The following is a 21,217-nucleotide window of genomic DNA, read 5'->3' on the forward strand; positions in this document are numbered from 1 at the left end:
GGAATGGTTGTTAGATGTTCTGGGGTTTAGATGTTTTAAGAAGAATGGGGAGGAAAGTAAAAGAGGAGGGGGAGTGGCATTGTTAATTAGGGAGTGCATTGTAGCTGCAGAAAAGGAGGTAGTTGAGGAGGGTTTGTCTACTGAGTCAGTAGGGGGGGAAGTCAGAAACAAGAAAGGAGCAGTGACTTTATTTGGAGTTTTGTACCGACCCCCCAATAGAAGCTGAGAGATGGAGGAACAGATTGGGCGGCAGATCTTGGAAAGGTGCAGAAGTAGCAGAGTTGTTGTCATGGGTGACTTCAACTTCCCTAATATTGACTGGAAGCTCCTTAGTGCAAATAGTTGGATGGAGCAGATTTTGTCAGGTGTGTCCAGGAAGGATTCCTGACTCAGTATGTAGATAGGCCGAAAGGCCAAATTGGATTTGGTGCTTGAATCACAGAATTATAGAATCATAGAATTTACAGTGCAGAAGGAGGCCTTTCAGCCCATCGAGTCTGCATCGGCCCTTGGAAAGACCACACCTCCACCCTAACCCCACACTTCCACCCTATCCCCGTAACCCCATCTTACCTTACCTATGATATGTAGTAATAACAATGAAATAATGGCAAAGTTTACCTAAAGCCCCCACCTTTTCTGTTCTCTCGAGATAGAGAAAGAAGAATGTCCAAATTACCTAACAGCACATCTTTCAGGAATTGTGGGAGGAAACTCACGCAGACACAGGGAGAACGTGCAGACTCCGCACAGACAGTGACCCAAGCCGGGAATCGAACCTGGGACCCTGGCGCTGTGAAGCCGTTGTGCTAACCATTATGCTACCATGCTTGGCAACGAACCAGGCCATGTGTCAGGTGTCTCGGCGGGAGAGCATTTCGGTGACAGTGGCCACAACTCCTTGACCTTTAGCATAGTCATGGAGAGGGATAGGAACAGACAGTATGGGAAGGTATTTAATTGGGAGAAGGAAAATTATACTGCTATTTGATAGGAGCTGAGGAGCATAAATTGGGAACAGTTGTTCTCAGGGAAATGCACAACAGTAATGTGGGGGTTGTTTAAGGAGCACTTGCTGCGAGGGCTGGATAGTTTTGTCCCACTGAGACAAGGAAGGAATGGTAAGGTGAAGGAGCCTTGGATGACAAGAGATGTGGAGCTTTTAGTCAAGAGGAAGAAGGAAGCTCACATAAGGTTGAGGAAGTGAGGATCTGGCATGGCTCGAGAGGGTTACAAGGTAGCCAGAAAGGAACTCAAAAATGGACTTAGGAGAACTAGAAAGGGGCATGAAAAAGCCCTGGTGGGAAGGATTCGGGAAAACCTCAAGGCGTTCTAAACTTATGTGAGAAACAAGAGGATGATCAGAGGATGATCAGAGTGAGAGTAGGGTTGATTAGGGATAGTGGAGGGAACTTGTGTCTAGAGTCTGAGGAGGTAGGGGAGGCCCTAATGAATATTTTGCTTCAGTATTCACTAGAGAGAGGGACACTGTTGCTCGTGAGAACAACGTGAACCCAGTAATAGACTCGAACAGGTTGATATTAAGAAGGAGGATGTGCTGGAAATTTTGAAAAGCATCAGCCCCTGGGCCTGACAGGATATACCCAAGGTTACTACAGAAAGCGAGGGAGGAGATTTCTGCGCCATTGGCGATGATCATTGCATCCTCACTATCCACTGGAGTAGTACCGGATGATTGGAGGGAGGCGAATGTTGTTCTCCTATTCAAGAAAGGGAATAGGGAAATCCTTATTCTGTCTTATGTCTGTGGTGAGCAAAATACTGGAAAGGATTCTGAGAGATAGGATTTATGATTATTTAGAAAAACTTAGTTTGATTAAAGATAGTAAGGAGTCTTACAACACCAGGTTAAAGTCCAACAGGTTTGTTTCAAACACTAGCTTTCGGAGCGCTGCTCCTTCCTCATTCACCTGAGGAAGGAGCTGTGCTCCAAAAGCTAGTGATTTGAAACTTGGACTTTAACCTGGTGTTGTAAGACTCCTTACTGTGCTCACCCCAGTCCAACGCTGGCATCTCCACATCATGATTAAAGATAGTCAGCTTGGCTTTGTGAGGGACAGGTCATGCCTCACAAGCCTCATTGAATACTTTGAGGATCTGACAAGACACATTGATGAAGGTCAGGCAGTGGATGTGGTGTATATGTATTTCAGTAAGGCATTTCATAAGGTTCCCCATGGTAGGCCCATTCAGAACGTTAGAAGGTATGAGATACAGGGAAATTTGGCTCTCTGGATACAGAATTGGCTGGCCGAAAGAAGACAGCAAGTGGTAGTGGATGGAAAGTATTCCACCTGGAGGTGACCAGTCGTGTTCTGCAAGGATATGTTCTGGGACCTCTGCTCTTTGTGGTTTTTATAAATGAAGTGGAAGGGTGGGTTAGTAAGTTTGCCAATGACACAAAAGTTAGTGGAGTTGCAGATAGTGTTGAGGGTTGTTTCAGGTTACAACAGGACATTGAAAGGATGCAGAGCTGGGCTGAAAAGTGGCAGATGGAGTTCAACCTCGATAAATGTGAAGTCATTCATTTTGGAAAGTCAAATTTGAATCCTGAATACAGGGTTACAGGCAGGATTCTTGGAAGTGTGGAGGAACAGAGGGATCTTGGGGTCCACGTACATAGATCCCTGAAAGTTGCCACCCAGGTTGATAGAGTTGTTAAGAAGGCGCATGGTGTGTTGGCTTTCATTAACAGGGGGATTGAATTGAAGAGCCATGAGGATTTGCTGCAGCTTTATAAAACTCTAGTTAGACCACACTTGAATAGTGTGTCCAATTGGTCGCCTCATTATAGCAAGGATGTGAATGCTTTGGAGAAGGTGCAGAGGAGATTTACCAGGATGCTGCCTGGACTGGAGGGCATGTCTTATGAAGAAAGGTTGAGGGAGCTAGGGCCTTTCTCACTGGAGCGAAGAAGGCAGAGAGGCGACTTGATAGAGGTGTACAAGGTGATGAGAGGCATGAATAGAATGGTTAGCCAGAGACTTTTCCCCAGTGCGGAAATGGTGTCATGAGGGGACATAATTTTAGGGTGATTGGAGGAAGGTATCGGGAAGATGTCAGAGGTAGAATCTTTACACAGAGAATGGTGGGTGTGTGGAATGCACTGCCAGCAGAGGTGGTGAAGTCAGTCAATAGGGACATTTAAGGGATGCTTGGGCAGGCACATGGAGAGCAGTAAATTGAAGGGGTGTAGGTTAGGTTGATCTTAGGTTAGGATAAATGGTCGGCACACCATCGTGGGCCGAAGGGCCTGCATTGTGCTGGACTGTTCTATGTTTTAAGTATGGGACTGGAGCCAAAATCTTTACTCTCTTCAGCCTATAATCTCTCTGAAGTTTAATCATGAGCCTCACTAATAAAGTAGAGATAGCTTTACGTAATTTATATTTGTATTTGTGTGTGTGTGTTCGGAATAAGGTTTGGCTTTCGGTTTACGTTTTATTGTGTGTCTATTTTATTGTTAAACGAGGGTTAAAACTTTGGAATTTAAAAAATAAGTCTGTGGGTCTGTATTGTAATGATATTTTTATGATGCCTAAAACAAACATAGGGTATAAAAAACCACGGCAGCACGGTGATGCAGTGGTAGCACTGCTGTCTCACGACGCCGAGGTCCCAGTTTCGATCCCAGTTCTGGGTCACAGTCCGTGTGGAGTTTGCACATTCTCCCCATGTTTGCGTGGGTTTTGCCCTCACAACCCAAAGATGTACAGGGTAGGTGGATTGATCACATTAAATTGCCCCTTAATTGGGAAAAAATGAATTGGGAACTCTAAATTTATTTTTTTAAAAGGATAGAAAAAAAAAGGATAGAAAAAAAGCTGTTGGTTAGTCACCAGGAGTCCACAAGAAAAGCAGAAGTAGTTAGTTTAGTTGGAAGATAACGCAGGAGGGAAGACATGAAAGCAGGCTGTAGAGAGCAGGTCCAAGCTAAAAGACAGCAAGGCCCAGAAACCAGGGAATGGGTCAGAAGAGCTTTCCAAGTCTGTGAAGTCAAAGGAACAAAGAACAGGAATCTGGGAAATGTTCTCTCCAGCGAAGTTGAGAGTGAGGAGTAGGGAAAAGCTCCAAGTTAAAAGGCAAAGCTGCAGAAAGCAATAGAGCACAATAAGCCTGTGCGAGGCCAGAGCTCTGAAGTGATTAGAGGATTGGTGACTGCTTACTACGGGCCTGTGAAGCAGTGGTGAGAGATTGTGAGGAAGCTTGAATACCTGTGGCAATCCAGGGACGTATGCAAACATAAGAACATAAGAACTAGGAGCAGGAGTAGGCCATCTGGCCCCTCGAGCCTGCTCCGCCATTTAATGAGATACTGGCTGATCTTTTGTAGACTCAGCTCCACTTTCCGGCCTGAACACCATAACCCTTAATCCCTTTATTCTTCAAAAAACTATCTATCTTTATCTTAAAAACATTTAATGAAGGAGCCTCAACTGCTTCACTGGGCAAGGAATTCCATAGATTCACAACGCTTTGGGTGAAGAAGTTCCTCCTAAACTCAGTCCTAAATCTACTTCCCCTTATTTTGAGGCTATGCCCCCTAGTTCTGCTTTCACCCGCAAGTGGAAACAACCTACCCGCATCTATCCTATCTATTCCCTTCATAATTTTATACGTTTCTATAAGATTCCCCCCCCCCCCCCCCCGCATCCTTCTAAATTCCAACGAGTACAGTCCCAGTCTACTCAACCTCTCCTCGTAATCCAACCCCCTCAGCTCTGGGATTAACCTAGTGAATCTCCTCTGCGCACCCTCCAGCACCAGTATGTCCTTTCTCAGGTAAGGAGACCAAAACTGAACACAATTCTCCAGGTGTGGCTTCATTAACACCTTATACAATTGCAGCATAACCTCAATAGTCTTAAACTCCATCCCTCTAGCAATGAAGGACACAACTCCATTTGCCTTCTTAATCACCTGTTGCACCTGTAAACCAACTTTTTGCGACTATGCACTAGCACACCCAGGTCTCTCTGCACAGCAGCATGTTTTAATATTTTATCATTTAAATAATAATCCCTTTTGCTGTTATTCCTACGAAAATGGATAACCTCACATTTGTCAACATTGTATTCCATCTGCCAGACCCTAGCCCATTCACTTAACCTATCCAAATCCCTCTGCAGACTTCCAGTATCCTCTGCACTTTTTGCTTTACCACTCACCTTAGTGTCGTCTGCAAACTTGGACACATTGCACTTGGTCCCCAACTCCAAATCATCTATGTAAATTGTGAACAATTGTGGACCCAACACTGATCCCTGAGGGACACCACTAGCTACTGATTGCCAACCAGAGAAACATCCATTAATCCCCACTCTTTGCTTTCTATTAATTAACCAATCCTCTATCCATGCTACTACTTTACCCTTAATGCCATGCATCTTTATCTTATGGAGCAACCTTTGTGTGGCACCTTGTCAAAAGCTTTCTGGAAATCCAGATATACCACACCCATTGACTCCCCGTTATCTACCGCACTGGTAATTTCCACTAAATTAGTTAGGCACGACCTGCCCTTTATGAACACATGCTGCGTCTGCCCAATAGGACAATTTCCATCCAGATGCCTCGCTATTTCTTCCTTGATGATAGATTCCAGCACCTTCCCTACTACCGAAGTTAAACTAACTGGCCTATGATTACCCGTTTTCTGCCTACCTCCTTTTTTAAATAGTGGTGTCACGTTTGCTCATTTCCAATCTGCCGGGACCACCCCAGAGTCTCGTGAATTTTGGTAAATTATCACTAGTGCATTTGCAATTTCCCTAGCCATCCCTTTTAGCACTCTGGGATACATTCCATCAGGGCCAGGAGACTTGTCTACCTTTAGCCCCATTAGCTTGCCCATCACCATCTCCTTGGTGATAACAATCATCACAAGGTCCTCACCTGTCACAGCCTCATTTCTATCAGTCACTGGCATGTTATTTGTGTCTTCCACTGTGAAGACTGACCCAAAAAACCTGTTCAGTTCCTCAGCCATTTCCTCATCTCCCATTATTAAATCTCCCTTCTCATCCTCTAAAGGACCAATATTTACCTGAGCCACTCTTTTTTATTTTATGTATTTGTGGAAACTTTTACTATCTGTTTTTATATTCTGAGCAAGTTTACTCTCATAATCTATCTTACTTTTCTTTATAGCTTTTTTAGTATCTGGGGGATTTGATGAGAAATCTGCAGACATTGCTTTGGGTGAAGTCTGTCACTTGAATTCTGACCACGCTAGACCTGGCTCTGTGTTTTCTGGGAAAAATGGCCAAGTTACAAGTGGCACTGGGCAGAATTCTCCATTCCTGAGATAAGTGTTCACGCCGGAGCAGGACTTGTGGAGTTCCAAGACAGCAAAATTGATGCTGCACCTAGACCAATTCAGAACAAAGAACAAAAAACAATACAGCACAGGAACAGGCTCTGCGGTCCTCCAAGCCTGTGCCGATCGTGATACCAACCTTGGCCAAAGCCCTCAGCATTTCCATGTGCCATATCCCTCTGTAAAAATTCACCGGCCATTAAGCGACTAGCACCGGTGTCTCGTAGAACACGATCGATTCCAATGAGAAATGGTGCCTGATTCGCCGGGTTCGGGATTGACACCCAGGAGGCTGACAAGCTGCAGATACACACTTCACTCCCCCCACACACCATCCCAGCCAACAAGATGGCAGCAAGGAGAGCGGCCCCTGAACTTGAGACCCTGCTGAATGCCATGGAGGGAGTCAGGTGACCCTGCACCCCGGGGTGGAAAGAAGGCTGCTGGCCACCGCATTTCGCTGTGCCTGGATGCAGGTGGCAAAGGTCGTGAGTGCCATGGGCAACATCGCTATGACCAGCCAGCAGTGCTGAATAAAACTTCACGGCCGCCTCAGGGTGGCTCGGGCGAGTAGGCAGCACTGTGCCATGTCACCAACCCCTGTCCTGCACACCTGTAATCCCCCCCGCCCCCTATCCCACCTGGAGGGCGGCCAAACCCCCACCCCACACTACATGCCGGCACCCATACCGGCCGCCATGACCAGGTGCCTTGGCGATTGAAACCGCCAGCTACCAACCCCTGGCCTGCATGCGCCGCACTGTCTAATACTGTGCATTTTCTGTTCCTGCCCCCAGGAGAAGGCTGCTCATAATCGTCGTGAGATGGAGAAGACTGGAGGGGGACGGCCAGACCTGTGGCCCTTCACCACAATGGAACAGAGGGCACTGAACATGGTCGATGGGCCTGGAAAAAGGGAAGTTGCCGAGGTGGGCCTCGGCTTCAGGCAAGGAGGCGAGACCCCCGCCAGAGTTGCAGTTCCACACGGCACATGTGTCATCCCCAAACCACGACCCCCATTACCACCCCTCCACCCACCCCCGCCCCACACCCACCACCATTCAGACACCTCCACCCCACATCCCTGCTCCTCCACCACCACCTCCACACCCCATCTCCACCACCAGCCCCATTCCCTCTCCCCAAACAACCCCCTCCCACCATACACTCCCACCAACCCCACTCCACCCCGGCCTGTAGTCCAATCATGTCTCTTGCAGGAGCTCCTGGTGATGGCGTGGGCCCTTCTGTTGTCCCCCATAACCGGCACCAACCACAACCACATGAGGAAAGCGGCGATGGCGAGGATACGGACAGCGACGGGAGCCCTTAACCCGCATCCCATGACAGCCCGGAGCTCAAGTCCGGGGAAGGCAGCGACTTTCCGTCACAGCAGTCTCCAACACCATCAACACTTGCTGCAGTGCAACAGGTGGAGGTAGTAACCCCGATAGGGCGGACGCTCGGAGGGTGGGTTGACCCCAGAGACTAGCTGTCATCCAGACAGATTTCGGTCTGGAAAGGATGGCCCCATCGATCATGGAGATGCGTTTGCAGAACCAGGGACTGCATGAGGGGGTGGTTGGCAAGCATCCGATGCCTGCAGGTGCAGTTGGAGGGGTCCAACCAACAAGCCGACCATATGTGCCACCCAGGTGATAGAAATCCGATTTTCTGGTTAGCTGTAGATGAGGTAGATAAAAGGTTTAATTAAGAAATCATTAAGAGTAATTGACTAAATCATATTAACCATTAGAGTGAGGAAAACTGACTAGCTGGGAAATAATCAGATAAGACTTTAAATGTTCACATTTTGCAAGTTGTTCGAGACTGGCCAGAATCCAAGTCCAGTGACAAAAGACTGCATCGTATGCAGATGCCTTCCCAGGCCTGGACAGGTCCGTTTCCATGGTAACAGTCAGTCAGGGTCATAATGACTTTTTGAAAACTGTGTTAATCTTATTAATGTTAGAGGCATAATTGGCAAGCCAGGGTATGGAAAATTACAAAATCACACCAAAACATTTATCTCTAATTGACAGACAGACAATTTGGTCGAATTGAGTGAATTATAAATTAGTTGAAGCCAATCACAGCTGTAAAGAAGGCGAAACTTTAAGATAATGATCTTCTTAAAACTCTCTTGTCGGGATGGAAAATTTCATTCCGGAATCAATCTATCACTTTCTGAAACCTATGACTTGCTGCTGCCTTTGCTGTTGCCATTTTTCCTTTGTTTAAATTAATCTGTAATTTTGTACTGTGTATTATGATTTGAAGTATTACCACGAGTTGTATATTTAACTCAACTACTGTATTCTCTAAAGACAATCAATCTGACCTAAGTTTGTATTGTAACAAAGAATTTACCAGTAGACACTAAAGCTGACGACTAAAGTTCAACGTAACTTTGCAAAAAAAAAAACAGCCTGAATTTCTGTTATTTGGGAACTAAGAAGGGATAATGCATATCCAGGGTTCAGAATAGACACAGAGATCCATCACCAGGCCAACACTGCACAAGTTGTATCCATGGGGGCGAAGGCTTTGGCAATGGCATCAAGGCCTGGGCAATTTGTGTAGGTGATGGTTGAGGCCCAAGACAGGGCTGCCTTCTCACAGGCGGCCTGTACCAGAGCCACTAACATTGCAGCGGTGCTCCAGAGCCTGGCAGGCCAGGGCTGGCACCATGTTCTTTGTTAGTATTATTGGGGGAAGGTTCAAGTTAACTTGGCAGATATGTGGCAACTGGGAGGGATTCCCTGTGAGTAATACTAAGGTGCACGAAATGTGGAGAGAGAGATGGCCCTGGAGTAGGAAATAATGAGTTCTTACTGGCTACAGTTTAAGGCAGAAAGTAATAGGTCCAAATTGTCCGGCTGTTCCCTCCGGCAGGATCTTGCAGTCCCGGTGACGGCAACCTCCTGCCACGTGTTCCCCAATGGGAGAGGGTGCAAGCAATGGGGAAACCCATTGACAGTGGTGGAACCAGAAGTTCCTGCCACCAGCTGCAAAACATGCCATGGGGAGTGGGTGGGAGGTGAGAAAAATCCATCCATGGACTCTAAAACAGGGTTACTGTGGATGTGACATGGTTGGACAGGTGTGGCATGGTGGCACAGGGGCAGTATGGTGGCACATGGATGGCACACTGACACAGTGTCAGCATTGCTGCCTCATAGCGCCAGGGAGCTGAGTTCATTTCCAGCCTTGGGGTGACTGTGTGTGTGGCGTTTGAACGTTCTCCCCGTGTCAGCGTGGGTTTCCTACACGTGCTCCGGTTTCCTCCCACAGTCAAAAGGTGTGCAGGTTAGGTGAGGTTACGGGGATAGGGCAGTGGAGAATGGGCCTCGGTAGGCCTCTTTCTGAGGGCTAGTGCAGACTTGATGGGCCGAATGGTCTCCTATTGCACTGTAGGAATTCTATTATTCTATGTCTGTGAATACACAGGGTGGATAATAAGATGAGCTGTAGGCAGAGATTCCCATATAGAACTTTATTCCATGTGGTTCCAACTCCGTGCAACGATAGTCAGGGAAAGTGTTTGAGTTTTGGTGACAGTCGGGCAGAGGTGGGGATTTGGTGACAGTCGGGCAGAGGTGGGGATTTGGTGACAGTCGGGCAGAGGTGGGGATTTGGTGACAGTCGGGCAGAGGTGGGGATTTGGTGACAGTCGGGCAGAGGTGGGGATTTGGTGACAGTCGGGCAGAGGTGGGGATTTGGTGACAGTTGGGCAGAGGTGGGGATTTGGTGACAGTCGGGCAGAGGTGGGGATTTGGTGACAGTTGGGGCAGGGTGGGGATTTGGTGACAGTCGGGCAGAGGTGGGGATTTGGTGACAGTCGGGGAGAGGTGGGGATTTGGTGACAGTCGGGCAGAGGTGGGGATTTGGTGACAGTCGGGCAGAGGTGGGGATTTGGTGACAGTCGGGCAGAGGTGGGGATTTGGTGACAGTCGGGCAGAGGTGGGGATTTGGTGACAGTTGGGCAGAGGTGGGGATTTGGTGACAGTCGGGCAGAGGTGGGGATTTGGTGACAGTTGGGGCAGGGTGGGGATTTGGTGACAGTCGGGCAGAGGTGGGGATTTGGTGACAGTCGGGCAGAGGTGGGGATTTGGTGACAGTCGGGCAGAGGTGGGGATTTGGTGACAGTCGGGCAGAGGTGGGGATTTGGTGACAGTTGGGGCAGGGTGGGGATTTGGTGACAGTTAGGGCAGAGGTGGGGATTTGGTGACAGTCGGGAAGAGGTGGGGATTTGGTGACAGTTGGGGCAGGGTGGGGATTTGGTGACAGTCGGGCAGAGGTGGGGATTTGGTGACAGTCGGGCAGAGGTGGGGATTTGGTGACAGTTGGGGCAGGGTGTGGATTTGGTGACAGTCGGGCAGAGTTGGGGATTTGGTGACAGTCGGGCAGAGGTGGGGATTTGGTGACAGTTGGGGCAGGGTGGGGATTTGGTGACAGTTGGGGCAGGGTGTGGATTTGGTGACAGTCGGGCAGAGTTGGGGATTTGGTGACAGTTTTGGTGACAGATGCCTTTTATATAGAACTCAGCTAAACTAAGATGAGTCACACTACTCAGCTTCAAACAGAAGAAGAATGTAATTCAATATAATTCACACCTTTTTGCCACTAATCAGGCTTCAGGTGACTGAGATTACTGCCACTCCACAATTAGGAGTGGGGGCAGCTTCAGCCAATCAGACACTAAGCTAGACACTGAACTTTTAACTGAAAAACAGGACAATTAGATTTACCACTTGCCTTTCTTGATTACCTCACTGCACCAAATTACCAAGTTTCTACCTCACTCCAGCTGTCTCACTCACTCCTCGACTTCACTGTACACAAGCTTATTGCGCTTTGTATCTGCCTTTTATATAGAACTCAGCTAAACTAAGATGAGTCACACTACTTAGCTTCAAGAAGAAGAAGAATGCAATTCAATACAATTCACACCTTTTGCCACTAATCAAGCTTCAGGTGATCAGCCAACAAGATGGCACTGGTTGTGCTGGAGCGCCCCATCCCATTGATGAGTCATCTGAGGCCAGAGGACACCCAGGGACACACACCCATACGAGCCTTGGTGCTAAGCTCACAGCGGCCAGTTGGTGGCATGCGCAGCTGCATGGCTGCGGACTGGAACGCATTGAAGCCACTGTCGAGGCACTGGAGAATTACGATTTGGCGTGGACCTGGTGCCCGCCATGATTTTGGCATCAAAACCGATTCTCTGTCCAATTGCCTTTCCCGATTTCGGTGTCGGATGACGGAGAATCCTGCCCAATGATTTCACAAGGAATTAGGATATAATTTGAGGATAATAAACTTTACAAGGCGACAGGAATGGGCTTGACTGGATTGTTCCATCGGAAGCTGGCATAGACTCAATGGGCTGAATGGACTCCTTCTGTGCTATTAAATGACTGTGACTCAATGGGGGATGACAAAGTTAATCATGAGAGCATGATGGTGAAAATGGGACAGTGAGGGTGTAGTAATGGAAGTGTATAAGTGAAACTAATAATGAGAGTTTGATGGTCAGTGTGTGATGGTGAGATGGTCACAGTGAGATTGTGTCAGTGAGAGTTTAATAGTGAACATGTGAAAGGAGAAACTAGATTGTGAAGTTAATGGTGAAAGTGTGGTGATGAGTGTGTGATGATGAAGGTGTATCTTGTTAAACCACATCACAAGGTTCAGCCATGTTACAGCACTGACCCAGGTAATACACAGATTTCGAGGTGCGATGGGAACTTTTAATTGTAGGTGCTGCAGATTCCCTCGGCTCAATAGCTGTGAGGAGTTCACACAGTTTGTTCAAACCATTACCTACCTGAAAAGACATGTTCGAAACCACTAGAATCGAGAACATTGCTGGCTCTGGAGTAGAGACCAAACCACATCTTCTTCAGGTCCTCCTCAAACTCCACCATGGAATTGTACATTTCTGTGAAGAGGGAACAAGACATCCGAAATACAGACCATTAAATACTTCCAAAGATGCTGTGATATGTTGTCACATTGTGCGTTACAGTGTGTGATTGTGTGTGTTACAGACTTTGTGTGATTCACAGAGCCTGAGATATATGAGAAATAGTTACAGTATTGTTTGAATCTGATGATCTGCATTGCAATCTGACATATTCAGTAACTCACCAACACTCCAGATAAATCCCAGAGACTGCAAGAGATAAAATACAAAAAATTGAATTTACCTGCAATTTGAAAGCCTGTCTCCTGAAATATCAGAGAATTATTGGATAATTAAAGCAGAGAAGGGGACCATTTGTCCGCCATGTCCAAGCTTGCCCTCTGTAAGAGTCACTCAACCATTCCAAATCCACTGCTTTTTCTCCTTAACCCAGCAAATCATTTATCTTCAGAGAATTGTCCAAATCTTCATCAAACCTCTGATTGAATCTGTGTCCACCAAACTCTCAGATCATAACCATTCACCACTGTGCTCTCTGGTTGTCAATTTTTTCATCAATGAGAACAGTTTCTTCTTATCTACTCTGTTCAGACCCTTCACGGTTTGAATACTTTGATCAATTCTCCTCTCAACCTTCCCTATCCCCGTAACCCGACCTAACCCACTTTGGACTGTGGGAGGAAACCGGAGCACCCAGAGGAAACCCACGTAGAAATGGGGACAACGTGCAGACTCCACACAGTCACCCTACGGCCAAGAATTCAACCTGGGTACCTGCTGCTGTGAAGCAGCAGTGCTAACCACTGTGCCACCATGCTCTCCCTGACATCATTTTGACATCATTTTGCATTCAAACATACTCAAAATGATCACTAGTCATTTGATATTATTTGACATCAAAAAGGAATAATTTGGAACCAGTTTCTCATCAGTTGTCCACGCTCATTTCCACCTTTTGATGCCAATGCTCACTTTTGGTCATATTTAATGTCAAAAGTGATCATTAAGCCTCTTCTGCACTCATTCCCTGGATCAAAATACTGGAACTTTCTCCCTAACACCACACAGACTGCAGCAGTTTAAGAAGGTGACTCATTACGAAAGAGAAAATGCGGGAAAATCTCAGCAGGTCTGGCAGCATCTGTAGGGAGAGAAAAGAGCGAACGTTTCTAGTCCGATGTCTCTTTGTCAAAGCTGGTGACTCATTACCACCTTCTCAAGAGCCATTAGGGAAGGGTAATAAATGCTCGCCTAGCCAATGATGCCCACATCCCATTAATGAATAGAAAACTCACCCAAGCCCTCCTTTCCCTCTCCCTCAGCCCTCACTCACTCACTCATCCTCTCTTCCTCCTCTATTGTCCCACCATTTGGATTTTTCCAATTTGCCCTGATGGGGAGCGCTCCCATCTCTTTGTTCACCAGCCCCACTCCACACCAGACACAAAATCACAACTCGTGGCCTTGCCCTTGGTCCCAGGCCATGCTCATGCTCAGCCTGAGACCCATTATTATCTCTAGACCATGGTCTAATGCTCTCCCCAAGGCTGCGGCTACACTCTTGACCTCTAACCCATTCTCCCTCTCAGTCTGTCCTCCTGCTCTTGGCCACAGCCTCGCACTTCGGCTCAATCCACAGAGCCTTGCTCTTCCCCAGCCTCGAAGTTGCAGTCTCCCCTAGGCTGTGATCATGCTCTCAGCTCTGCCCAGTGGCAGTGACTCAAACCGAGGGGACAGCACCATGGAGGTGCTGCAGTGTAGGAAGCCATTCCTCCAGCTGCACATTGATTACTGAGAGTGTGGCCTCTGCATTTCCCAATCACAAAGTGAAGTTAAAGGCGGGTGACTTTGGTTTAAACATTTGTTTTTGTAAATTTAGAGTACCCAATTATTTTTTTTCTCCAATTAAGGGCCAATTTTAGCATGGCCCATCCACCTAACCTGCACATCTTTGGGTTGTGGGGGTGAAACCCACGCAGGCATGAGGAGAATGTGCAAAATCCACACAGTCCGTGACCCGGGCCAGGATTCGAACCCGGGTCCTCAACCGCCTTTGGTTTAAACATGACATGGAATGCATCACCCATGTGCATGTTCCTGAGTTGTGGTGGTATGGAATTGAGGTTTGACAGTGAAGAAGTGGATTGGCGACTGAAATGATTATGATTTTATTGTCTATTGTGCCTATGTTCTGGAGATGTGGAGAAGTTTAATTGTCTTACACTTAAGTATCTCTCTCATATTGCTGCTGATCACCCTTTATGAATTGGACAGGGATATGGCTGTGTCACAAAATAAATCATTTATAAGTTACTTAACACTGTGATGGGAAGCATGACGGGTCACAGCCACTATCAAAGTGTAAACATCAATGAAATCTTCACTTTCATTGTCACAGTTAAAACAGTTCTGTTGTGAGAGTGTGTCCACACATGGATGTAGAAGATATGGTAGTCAATGGCCCAGATTTTCTTTTCTCAAGTGAATGTTGAGATGTTTGCCACCTTGGTACGGTGGCACAGTGGTTAGCACTGCTGCCTCACAGCTCCAGGTCCTGGGTTAAATTCCGGCCTCGGCTGACTGACTGTGCGGAATTTGCAACTTCTCCTCGTGTCTGAGTGGGTTTCCTCCGGGTGCTCTGGTTTCCTCTCAGTCTAAAGATGTGCAGGTTAGGCGGATTGGCCACAATAAATTGGAGGACACCGCTCCTGGTGGCCATCAAGGTGACGCTCGCCCTGAACATTTACGCCGTGAACTTTTACTGGGTCCTGCCAGTCGCCCAGTGGGGAACTGTCTGGGATCTCGCAGACCTCGGTGCACAGGTTTTTCCCTGCTATAACGGAGGCCTTGTGTGCTCGGTATATCAGTTTCGTTGTGGACCGTGCCCACCAAGATGCCTGGGAAGTGATGTTCACCACCGATGCCAGGATGCCCCAGGTTCAGGAAGTGATTGGCAGGATGCATGTCCCCCTATGAGCACCCATGAAGGGTCGGTCTCCACAAACCAAAAGGGGTTCCTCAATGAACGTGCAGCTGGTGTGTGACCATGAGCTGCACATCATGCACGCCTGTGGCCAATACCTGGACAGTGTGCACGAAGCCTTCATCTTGGCACATTCAATGCCTCTTGACAGCTTTGAGGTGCACCCCCGGGTGAGGGATTGGCTCTTGGGCAACAGGGGTTATCCGCTGCAATTGTGGTTGATGGCGCTTATCCGGAGACCAAAGACTGAAGCGGAGACCTGCTGCAGCGACATCCATGCTACGACCGGGGTAGTGATTGAGCGGTGCGTCATCATCCTGAAGATAAAGTTCAGGTGCCTGGACCTCTCTGGAGTAGCCCTCCAGTATAGTGTTAATGGAGTCTCCCACATTGTGGTGTCCGGCTGCATCCTCCACAACATCGCGAAGCAGCGGGGGTGCAATGTCCTGGAGAAGGAGGAATGAACGCCAGACCTCGTCTGATGAGAAGAATGGGGAGGAAGGCCACCGTGGACAGGGCATGGGGCCCGGGTAGGCACAGGACGTTGCACAACTTGTGCGCCAGGACTGGTGCGCATGGGGGTCTCTAACTGCCTCCAGGTTCACTGACTATGAGACCTGGCCAACGGCACGAAAATCCCGTCCCACCCCCATAACCCCCCACTCCCACCCCACCAAAATCCGCCCCATGCAATGCGCTCTCTTCTTGACCAGGGTCTCCAGGCTCACACTCGTGGAGCATAGGGACTGTGCCACCTCCCTCTGGGACTGACTCATGTCAGCCAGAGCCCGGACAATGCTGTCAACGCCATCGGCCACAACCCATTGTGACTGGGCCAAGCTCTGGAGCAGCACTGTTGTGTCTAGATGGCTCTCCAAATAGCTGCTTGTGAGAAGGCAACACTGTCCTGCGTCTCGGTCGCTGCCCTCACAGATTAATCCAGGCCTTGGACACCCTGACCAATGGTCGATTCCTTCACCCCCAAGGCCTCCACCGTGGAGGCCACCCATGCAGTGCTTGCTTGGTTGGCACTCATGGTCTGCAACGCCTCCTGTCCCTGCAGGCATTGGACTCCTCCATATGCACCTGCAGTTGCTGGATGTTTGCTGACAACCACTCATGTAGTCTCTGGCTCTGTGTCTGTATCTCCATTATCGGTGGGACCGCCCTTTCCTGATGTCCGAGACCCGCCTGGATGGCGGCTGGTCCCTGGGGTCGGCCACTCTCCAACTGGACATTGCAGTGGTGCTCCAGAGGTTAGCCCAGTCACAATGGGTTGGGGATACGACTTTCACCTGATTTACTGCTGCAAGTGTGTGGTGCGCACCAGACAGTGCCCCAGCGGCCTCTTCACTAACATGCACAACTGAGGTGAGTGTCTCTGGATGGTGGAAGGTTTTGGATACAGCTGTGACTGAAAGTCGTTGTGGTCCCGGACTGGTGCTCCAGGGTGTCTTGGACTGGCGTTTGGAAGCTCTCTTCACCATCCGTTGTCTCCTTGTCGCTGGAATCTGGTTGGGGTTGGGGATGAAGACACCAGAATTGCCCACCTTGTCGCCAGATGACCCTGCTAGGCACAAAGACATGATTGGATGATTGGATCGGTGTGGATTGGGGGTGATGGGTGGTGTCATGATATGCACTCATGCACATAATGAGATACAGACAGGCAGTGACAGACACCCAGTACAGCCAATCAACACACAGCCCAGAACACAACCAATCACCGGGCAGAACACTAGAAGGTGGTCTCCCACTATATAACACACGAGGCATCAACACTCTGCCTCTTTCCACTGGTGACAACAGTAGTGACAGTCAGGGTGTATATATCAGTTAGCACCTTCTACACGTGGCTCAGAGCTAGTCTGGTCTAGTTACTTATAGAAAGCACACTTAGATTAGTAGAGTGTCAAACCCACAGCGAATTGTGGGCACTGCTTAAGAAGTTCAGTAAAGCGTATTGAACCTACATCAAAGTTTGGAGTCTATTTTCAAGTACAACTGCATTTAGTTGCAGTCCGTGTTACCCCAATGTGATTAACACGACATGGTACCAGTAGTCTACTATCTCTAAATGGTTTACCTCGAGTGATTCCGTGACGACCAGCAAGTGCCTTCCAGCGGCATGGAGAAGATCCAGACGCCTCCACAGCTACGGATCTCTGGCAGGTCTTCAAGCAAAGGTTCCTTCTTTACATTGAGGCCTCAGACCTCGAGGATGCGTCCGGTGCCAGAAAAATCGTGCTGCTCCTATCAACTGCGGGGTACCAAGCCATCCAGATTTTCAACTCGCTTAATTTTACCGACGGCCAGGACAAGACCAAATTCAAGACCGTTCTGGAACTGCGGCACCGCCCACTTAAAGCGGCAATGCCCTGCAAAAGGCAGGCGATGTTTAAATTGCGGAAGTCTGGACACTATGCAGCCTTGTGCAAGTCTGCACCACCAGTCAAGGGCCAGTGATCCCAATTCCAACGCAAGCGCGTTCGATGTGTACAGCAAGGTTTACTGAATTCTGATCCTGGTAGCACTACGGATACAGAGGACGACTGCCTGGAGTCCCCCTATCGTGTGCGCATCATCACTACATGTGAGTATGCCTCTTCAAATTCAGCAAGATGCCTACCTATCCTCAATGTGGATTCTGCGGACGAATGACGTGCTGTCGTACACGTTAATCAATGCAGCATCCAGTTCAAGCTGGACACTGGCGCTTCAGCCAATCTCATCTCTCAAGCTGATTTTGACCGCATTAAAAAGCAACCCCAAATTCTTCCACCAGCCTGCCAGCTCCTCGATTATAATGGCAATGCCATAACTGCACTAGGATCTTGTCATCTGTTTGTCTCCAACAAGACCATCAATGTCACACTGCGATTCAAAATCGTCAAGCCTGATAAGGCATCCCTGCTTGGTGCCCATGCATGCAAGCTACTCAACCTCGTACAGCGAGTCCATGCCATGTCCTCTTCCAATGTGGATCTTCAGGCTGACATTGATGACAACCTTGCTCAATATCCGGATGTGTTTGATGGAATGGTCACTCTGCCATACTGCTACAAGACCCTACTCAGGCCTGATGCCACGCCTGTAATCCATGCACCAAGCCGGGTGCCAGCTCCTCTGAAGGCACAGCTACAGGAGCTCCAAGACCAGGGCATCATCTCCAAAGTGACGGAACCGGCTGACTGGGTCAGCTCGATGGTCTGTGTGAAGGAGCCCTCAGGAGAGTTGCGGATATGCATAGATCCCAAAGATCTTAACCGGAACATAATGCGGGAACACTACCTGACCCCGAAGCGGGAGGAACTGACCAGTGAGATGGTACATGCCAAATTCTTCACTAAGCTGGATGCAACGCGTGGTTTCTGGTAGATACAACTGGATGAGTCCAGCAGGAAGCTCTGCATGTTCAACACACCATTTGGCAGGTACTGTTATATAACCGTATGCGGTTCGGCATTGTCTCAGCCTCTGAAATCTTCCACAGGATCATGGAGCAGATGATGGAGGGCGTTCAGGGTGTGCGTGTCTACGTAGATGATGTAATCATATGGTCCACGACCCCCGAGGAACACATATCTCGTCTCAAACAAGTCTTTCGACGTGTCCATGCAAACGGACTCAAGTGAACAAGGCCAAGTGCTCCTTTGGCATGTCAATCAAAGTGGGCGACCAGATATTCCAGCAGGGTGTGCGACCAGATTCAGACAAGGTCAAGGCCATTAAAGCTATGAAGACCCCGGAAGACAAGAAGGCGGTACTACGCTTCCTCGGAATGGTGAACCTCTTGGGAAAATTCATTCCCAACATGGTTTCACACACCACGACTCTCAGGCATCTGGTGAAGAAGTGCACTGCATTCCAGTGGCTACCCACATATCAAGCAGAGTGGCTCGAGCTCAAGGCAAAGCTCACCACTGCTCCGGTACTAGCGTTTTGTGACCCAACATGGAAACAAAAATCTCCCCAGTGCAAGCCAGGACGGCATTGGCGCAGTGCTCCTCCATAGGGATGACTCCTCGTCCTGGGCTCCAGTTGCTTATGCGTTAAGGGCCATGACTCCTACTAAACAGAGGTACATCCAAATAGAAAAAGAGTGCCTGGCCCTTCTAATCAGCATTGTAAAGTTCCATGACTACGTCTACGGTCTACCAACATTCACAGTGGAGACTGACCCCAGCCGCTTGGTGCACATCATTCATAAGGACTTGAATGACATGACGCCTAGGCTTCAGCGCATTCTCCTTCGACTCCGAAGGTACGATTTTGAGTTAGTATACACACCAGGCAAGGAGCTGATAATTGCGGATGCCCTGTCCCGCTCCATCCCCTCGCCCTGTGACTTCATCCGCCAGATTGAGGCACAGATGCAGCTGTGTGCCAGCAACCTCCCAGCCTCAGATGAAAGAGTGATCAGCATTCGTGAAGAGACTGCCAAAGACCCTCTTCTGCAGCGTGTAACGCACCACCTTGCAAATGGCTGGCAAAAAGGGCAATGCCCTCAGTCCGTGTTACCCCAGGTTGATTAACACGACAGGTGGTGTGAAGGTGGTGAGGGGATGGTGTGTGGGTGGTGAAGGGTGGTCATGCACCGCATGCCATAGGTACACTGCTACACAGCAAGGGCTCACTTGGTTGCCCGATGCCAATCTCTGCCTTAGCGACTGCCCTCTCTCTGGCCCACTGACCCAGTTCAGTGCCGCTGCTCTGCAACAGTGAGGGGCTGCAGGTCCAGCAGGCTTCCTCCGGTTTACTCTTTCTCTCTGCGGTTCTGCGCCACTTTCTCCTGGGGAGGGGGTGGGGGGTGGGGGGGCGTGAGAGGGAGAGAGAAAGCACACAGTGTTAGGCAGTTGGAAACAGAGGTGGGCAGCTGCTGGCATTTGTTGCTAGGGCACCCGGCCATTGCTGACCATATGGGCACTGGCATGTGGTGCAGGGTGGAGTGTGAGCAGACTGCCGGCGGTTGGGGTTTGGCCGCCCTCCAGGTGTGAGGGGGGCGGGGGTTACGGGTGTGTGGGACGGGAGTTGATGCCAGGGGCACGGTGTTGCCTACTCAACCTGGCTGCCCTGAGGAGGCCAAGCAACTTCTTCCGGCACCGCTGTGCGTTCCTGGCTGTGTGGCCCTTGTCGCTAACGGCCTCTGACACCTGCGCCCTGGCCGAGGGTACTTCGATAGGTAGCAGCCTCTTTCCCACCCCAGGGAACAGCCTCCTCCCCACCCCGCCTCTCCTTCACGAAGTCCAGCTCTACGTCCCGAACTGGGGTGCCACTCTTCGTATTGTTACCTTGTTGGCTGGGGTGAGTTTGTGTGGGGAGTGGAGGACTAATATGTGGCTGCAGCTTCTCGAGTGGCAGTCCTGAGCCCATCGAATCGGACACCATTTTTCATTGGAATTGCTCAAATTCCATGTGGTGCTGGTGCTCGCCCATTAACGATCATGAATTGCTCCGGGATCGGCGCCAATTTAGTTGTAGATATCCAACGATTCAGTCCCGGCGGCAACACTTAGTTTCTGAAGCAGGGAATCCTGCCCAATATTGTTGATGTCGTCAACTGATCTCTGCCGCTTTGTTACATTTTATATGATCTCGAGAACTTGAAGTTTTCTTCATGAACAGCTCTGATCGGTTTTGATGTCAATTGACCATTTTGTAAGTAATGAAGTGATCCGAAATGAGCACAAAATGATGCTGTTTAGGATGTCACATAATGATTCAATAATTTTTTTTATACTGCTGTTGCCTCACGGCGCTGAGGTCCCAGGTTCGATCCCGGCTCTGGGTCACTGTCCGTGTGGAGTTTGCACATTCTTCCCGTGCATGCGTAGGTTTCACCCCCGCAACCCAAAAGATGTGCAGGCTAGGTGAATTGGCCACGCTAAATTGCCCCTTAATTGGAAAAAATGAATTGGGCCCTCTAAATTAATTTTAAAAAATAATGTTTTTTAGAGCAGAT

General features: G+C 48.9%; 1 protein-coding gene across 2 annotated transcripts in view; it reads right to left on the bottom strand.

The window, feature by feature from the left end:
• Positions 1-21,217, bottom strand: part of endou (endonuclease, polyU-specific) — a 106,613-nt gene that overhangs the window by 28,724 nt on the left and 56,672 nt on the right. For both annotated transcript variants that reach the window (XM_072486877.1, XM_072486875.1), the window contains exon 6: positions 12,174-12,287. In XM_072486877.1, the coding sequence (XP_072342978.1) occupies positions 12,174-12,287 (114 nt within the window). The remainder of the gene's footprint in view (positions 1-12,173; positions 12,288-21,217) is intronic.

The sequence above is a fragment of the Scyliorhinus torazame genome, chromosome 21, assembly GCF_047496885.1.
Source record: "Scyliorhinus torazame isolate Kashiwa2021f chromosome 21, sScyTor2.1, whole genome shotgun sequence".
Classification (NCBI taxonomy): Eukaryota; Metazoa; Chordata; class Chondrichthyes; order Carcharhiniformes; family Scyliorhinidae; genus Scyliorhinus; species Scyliorhinus torazame.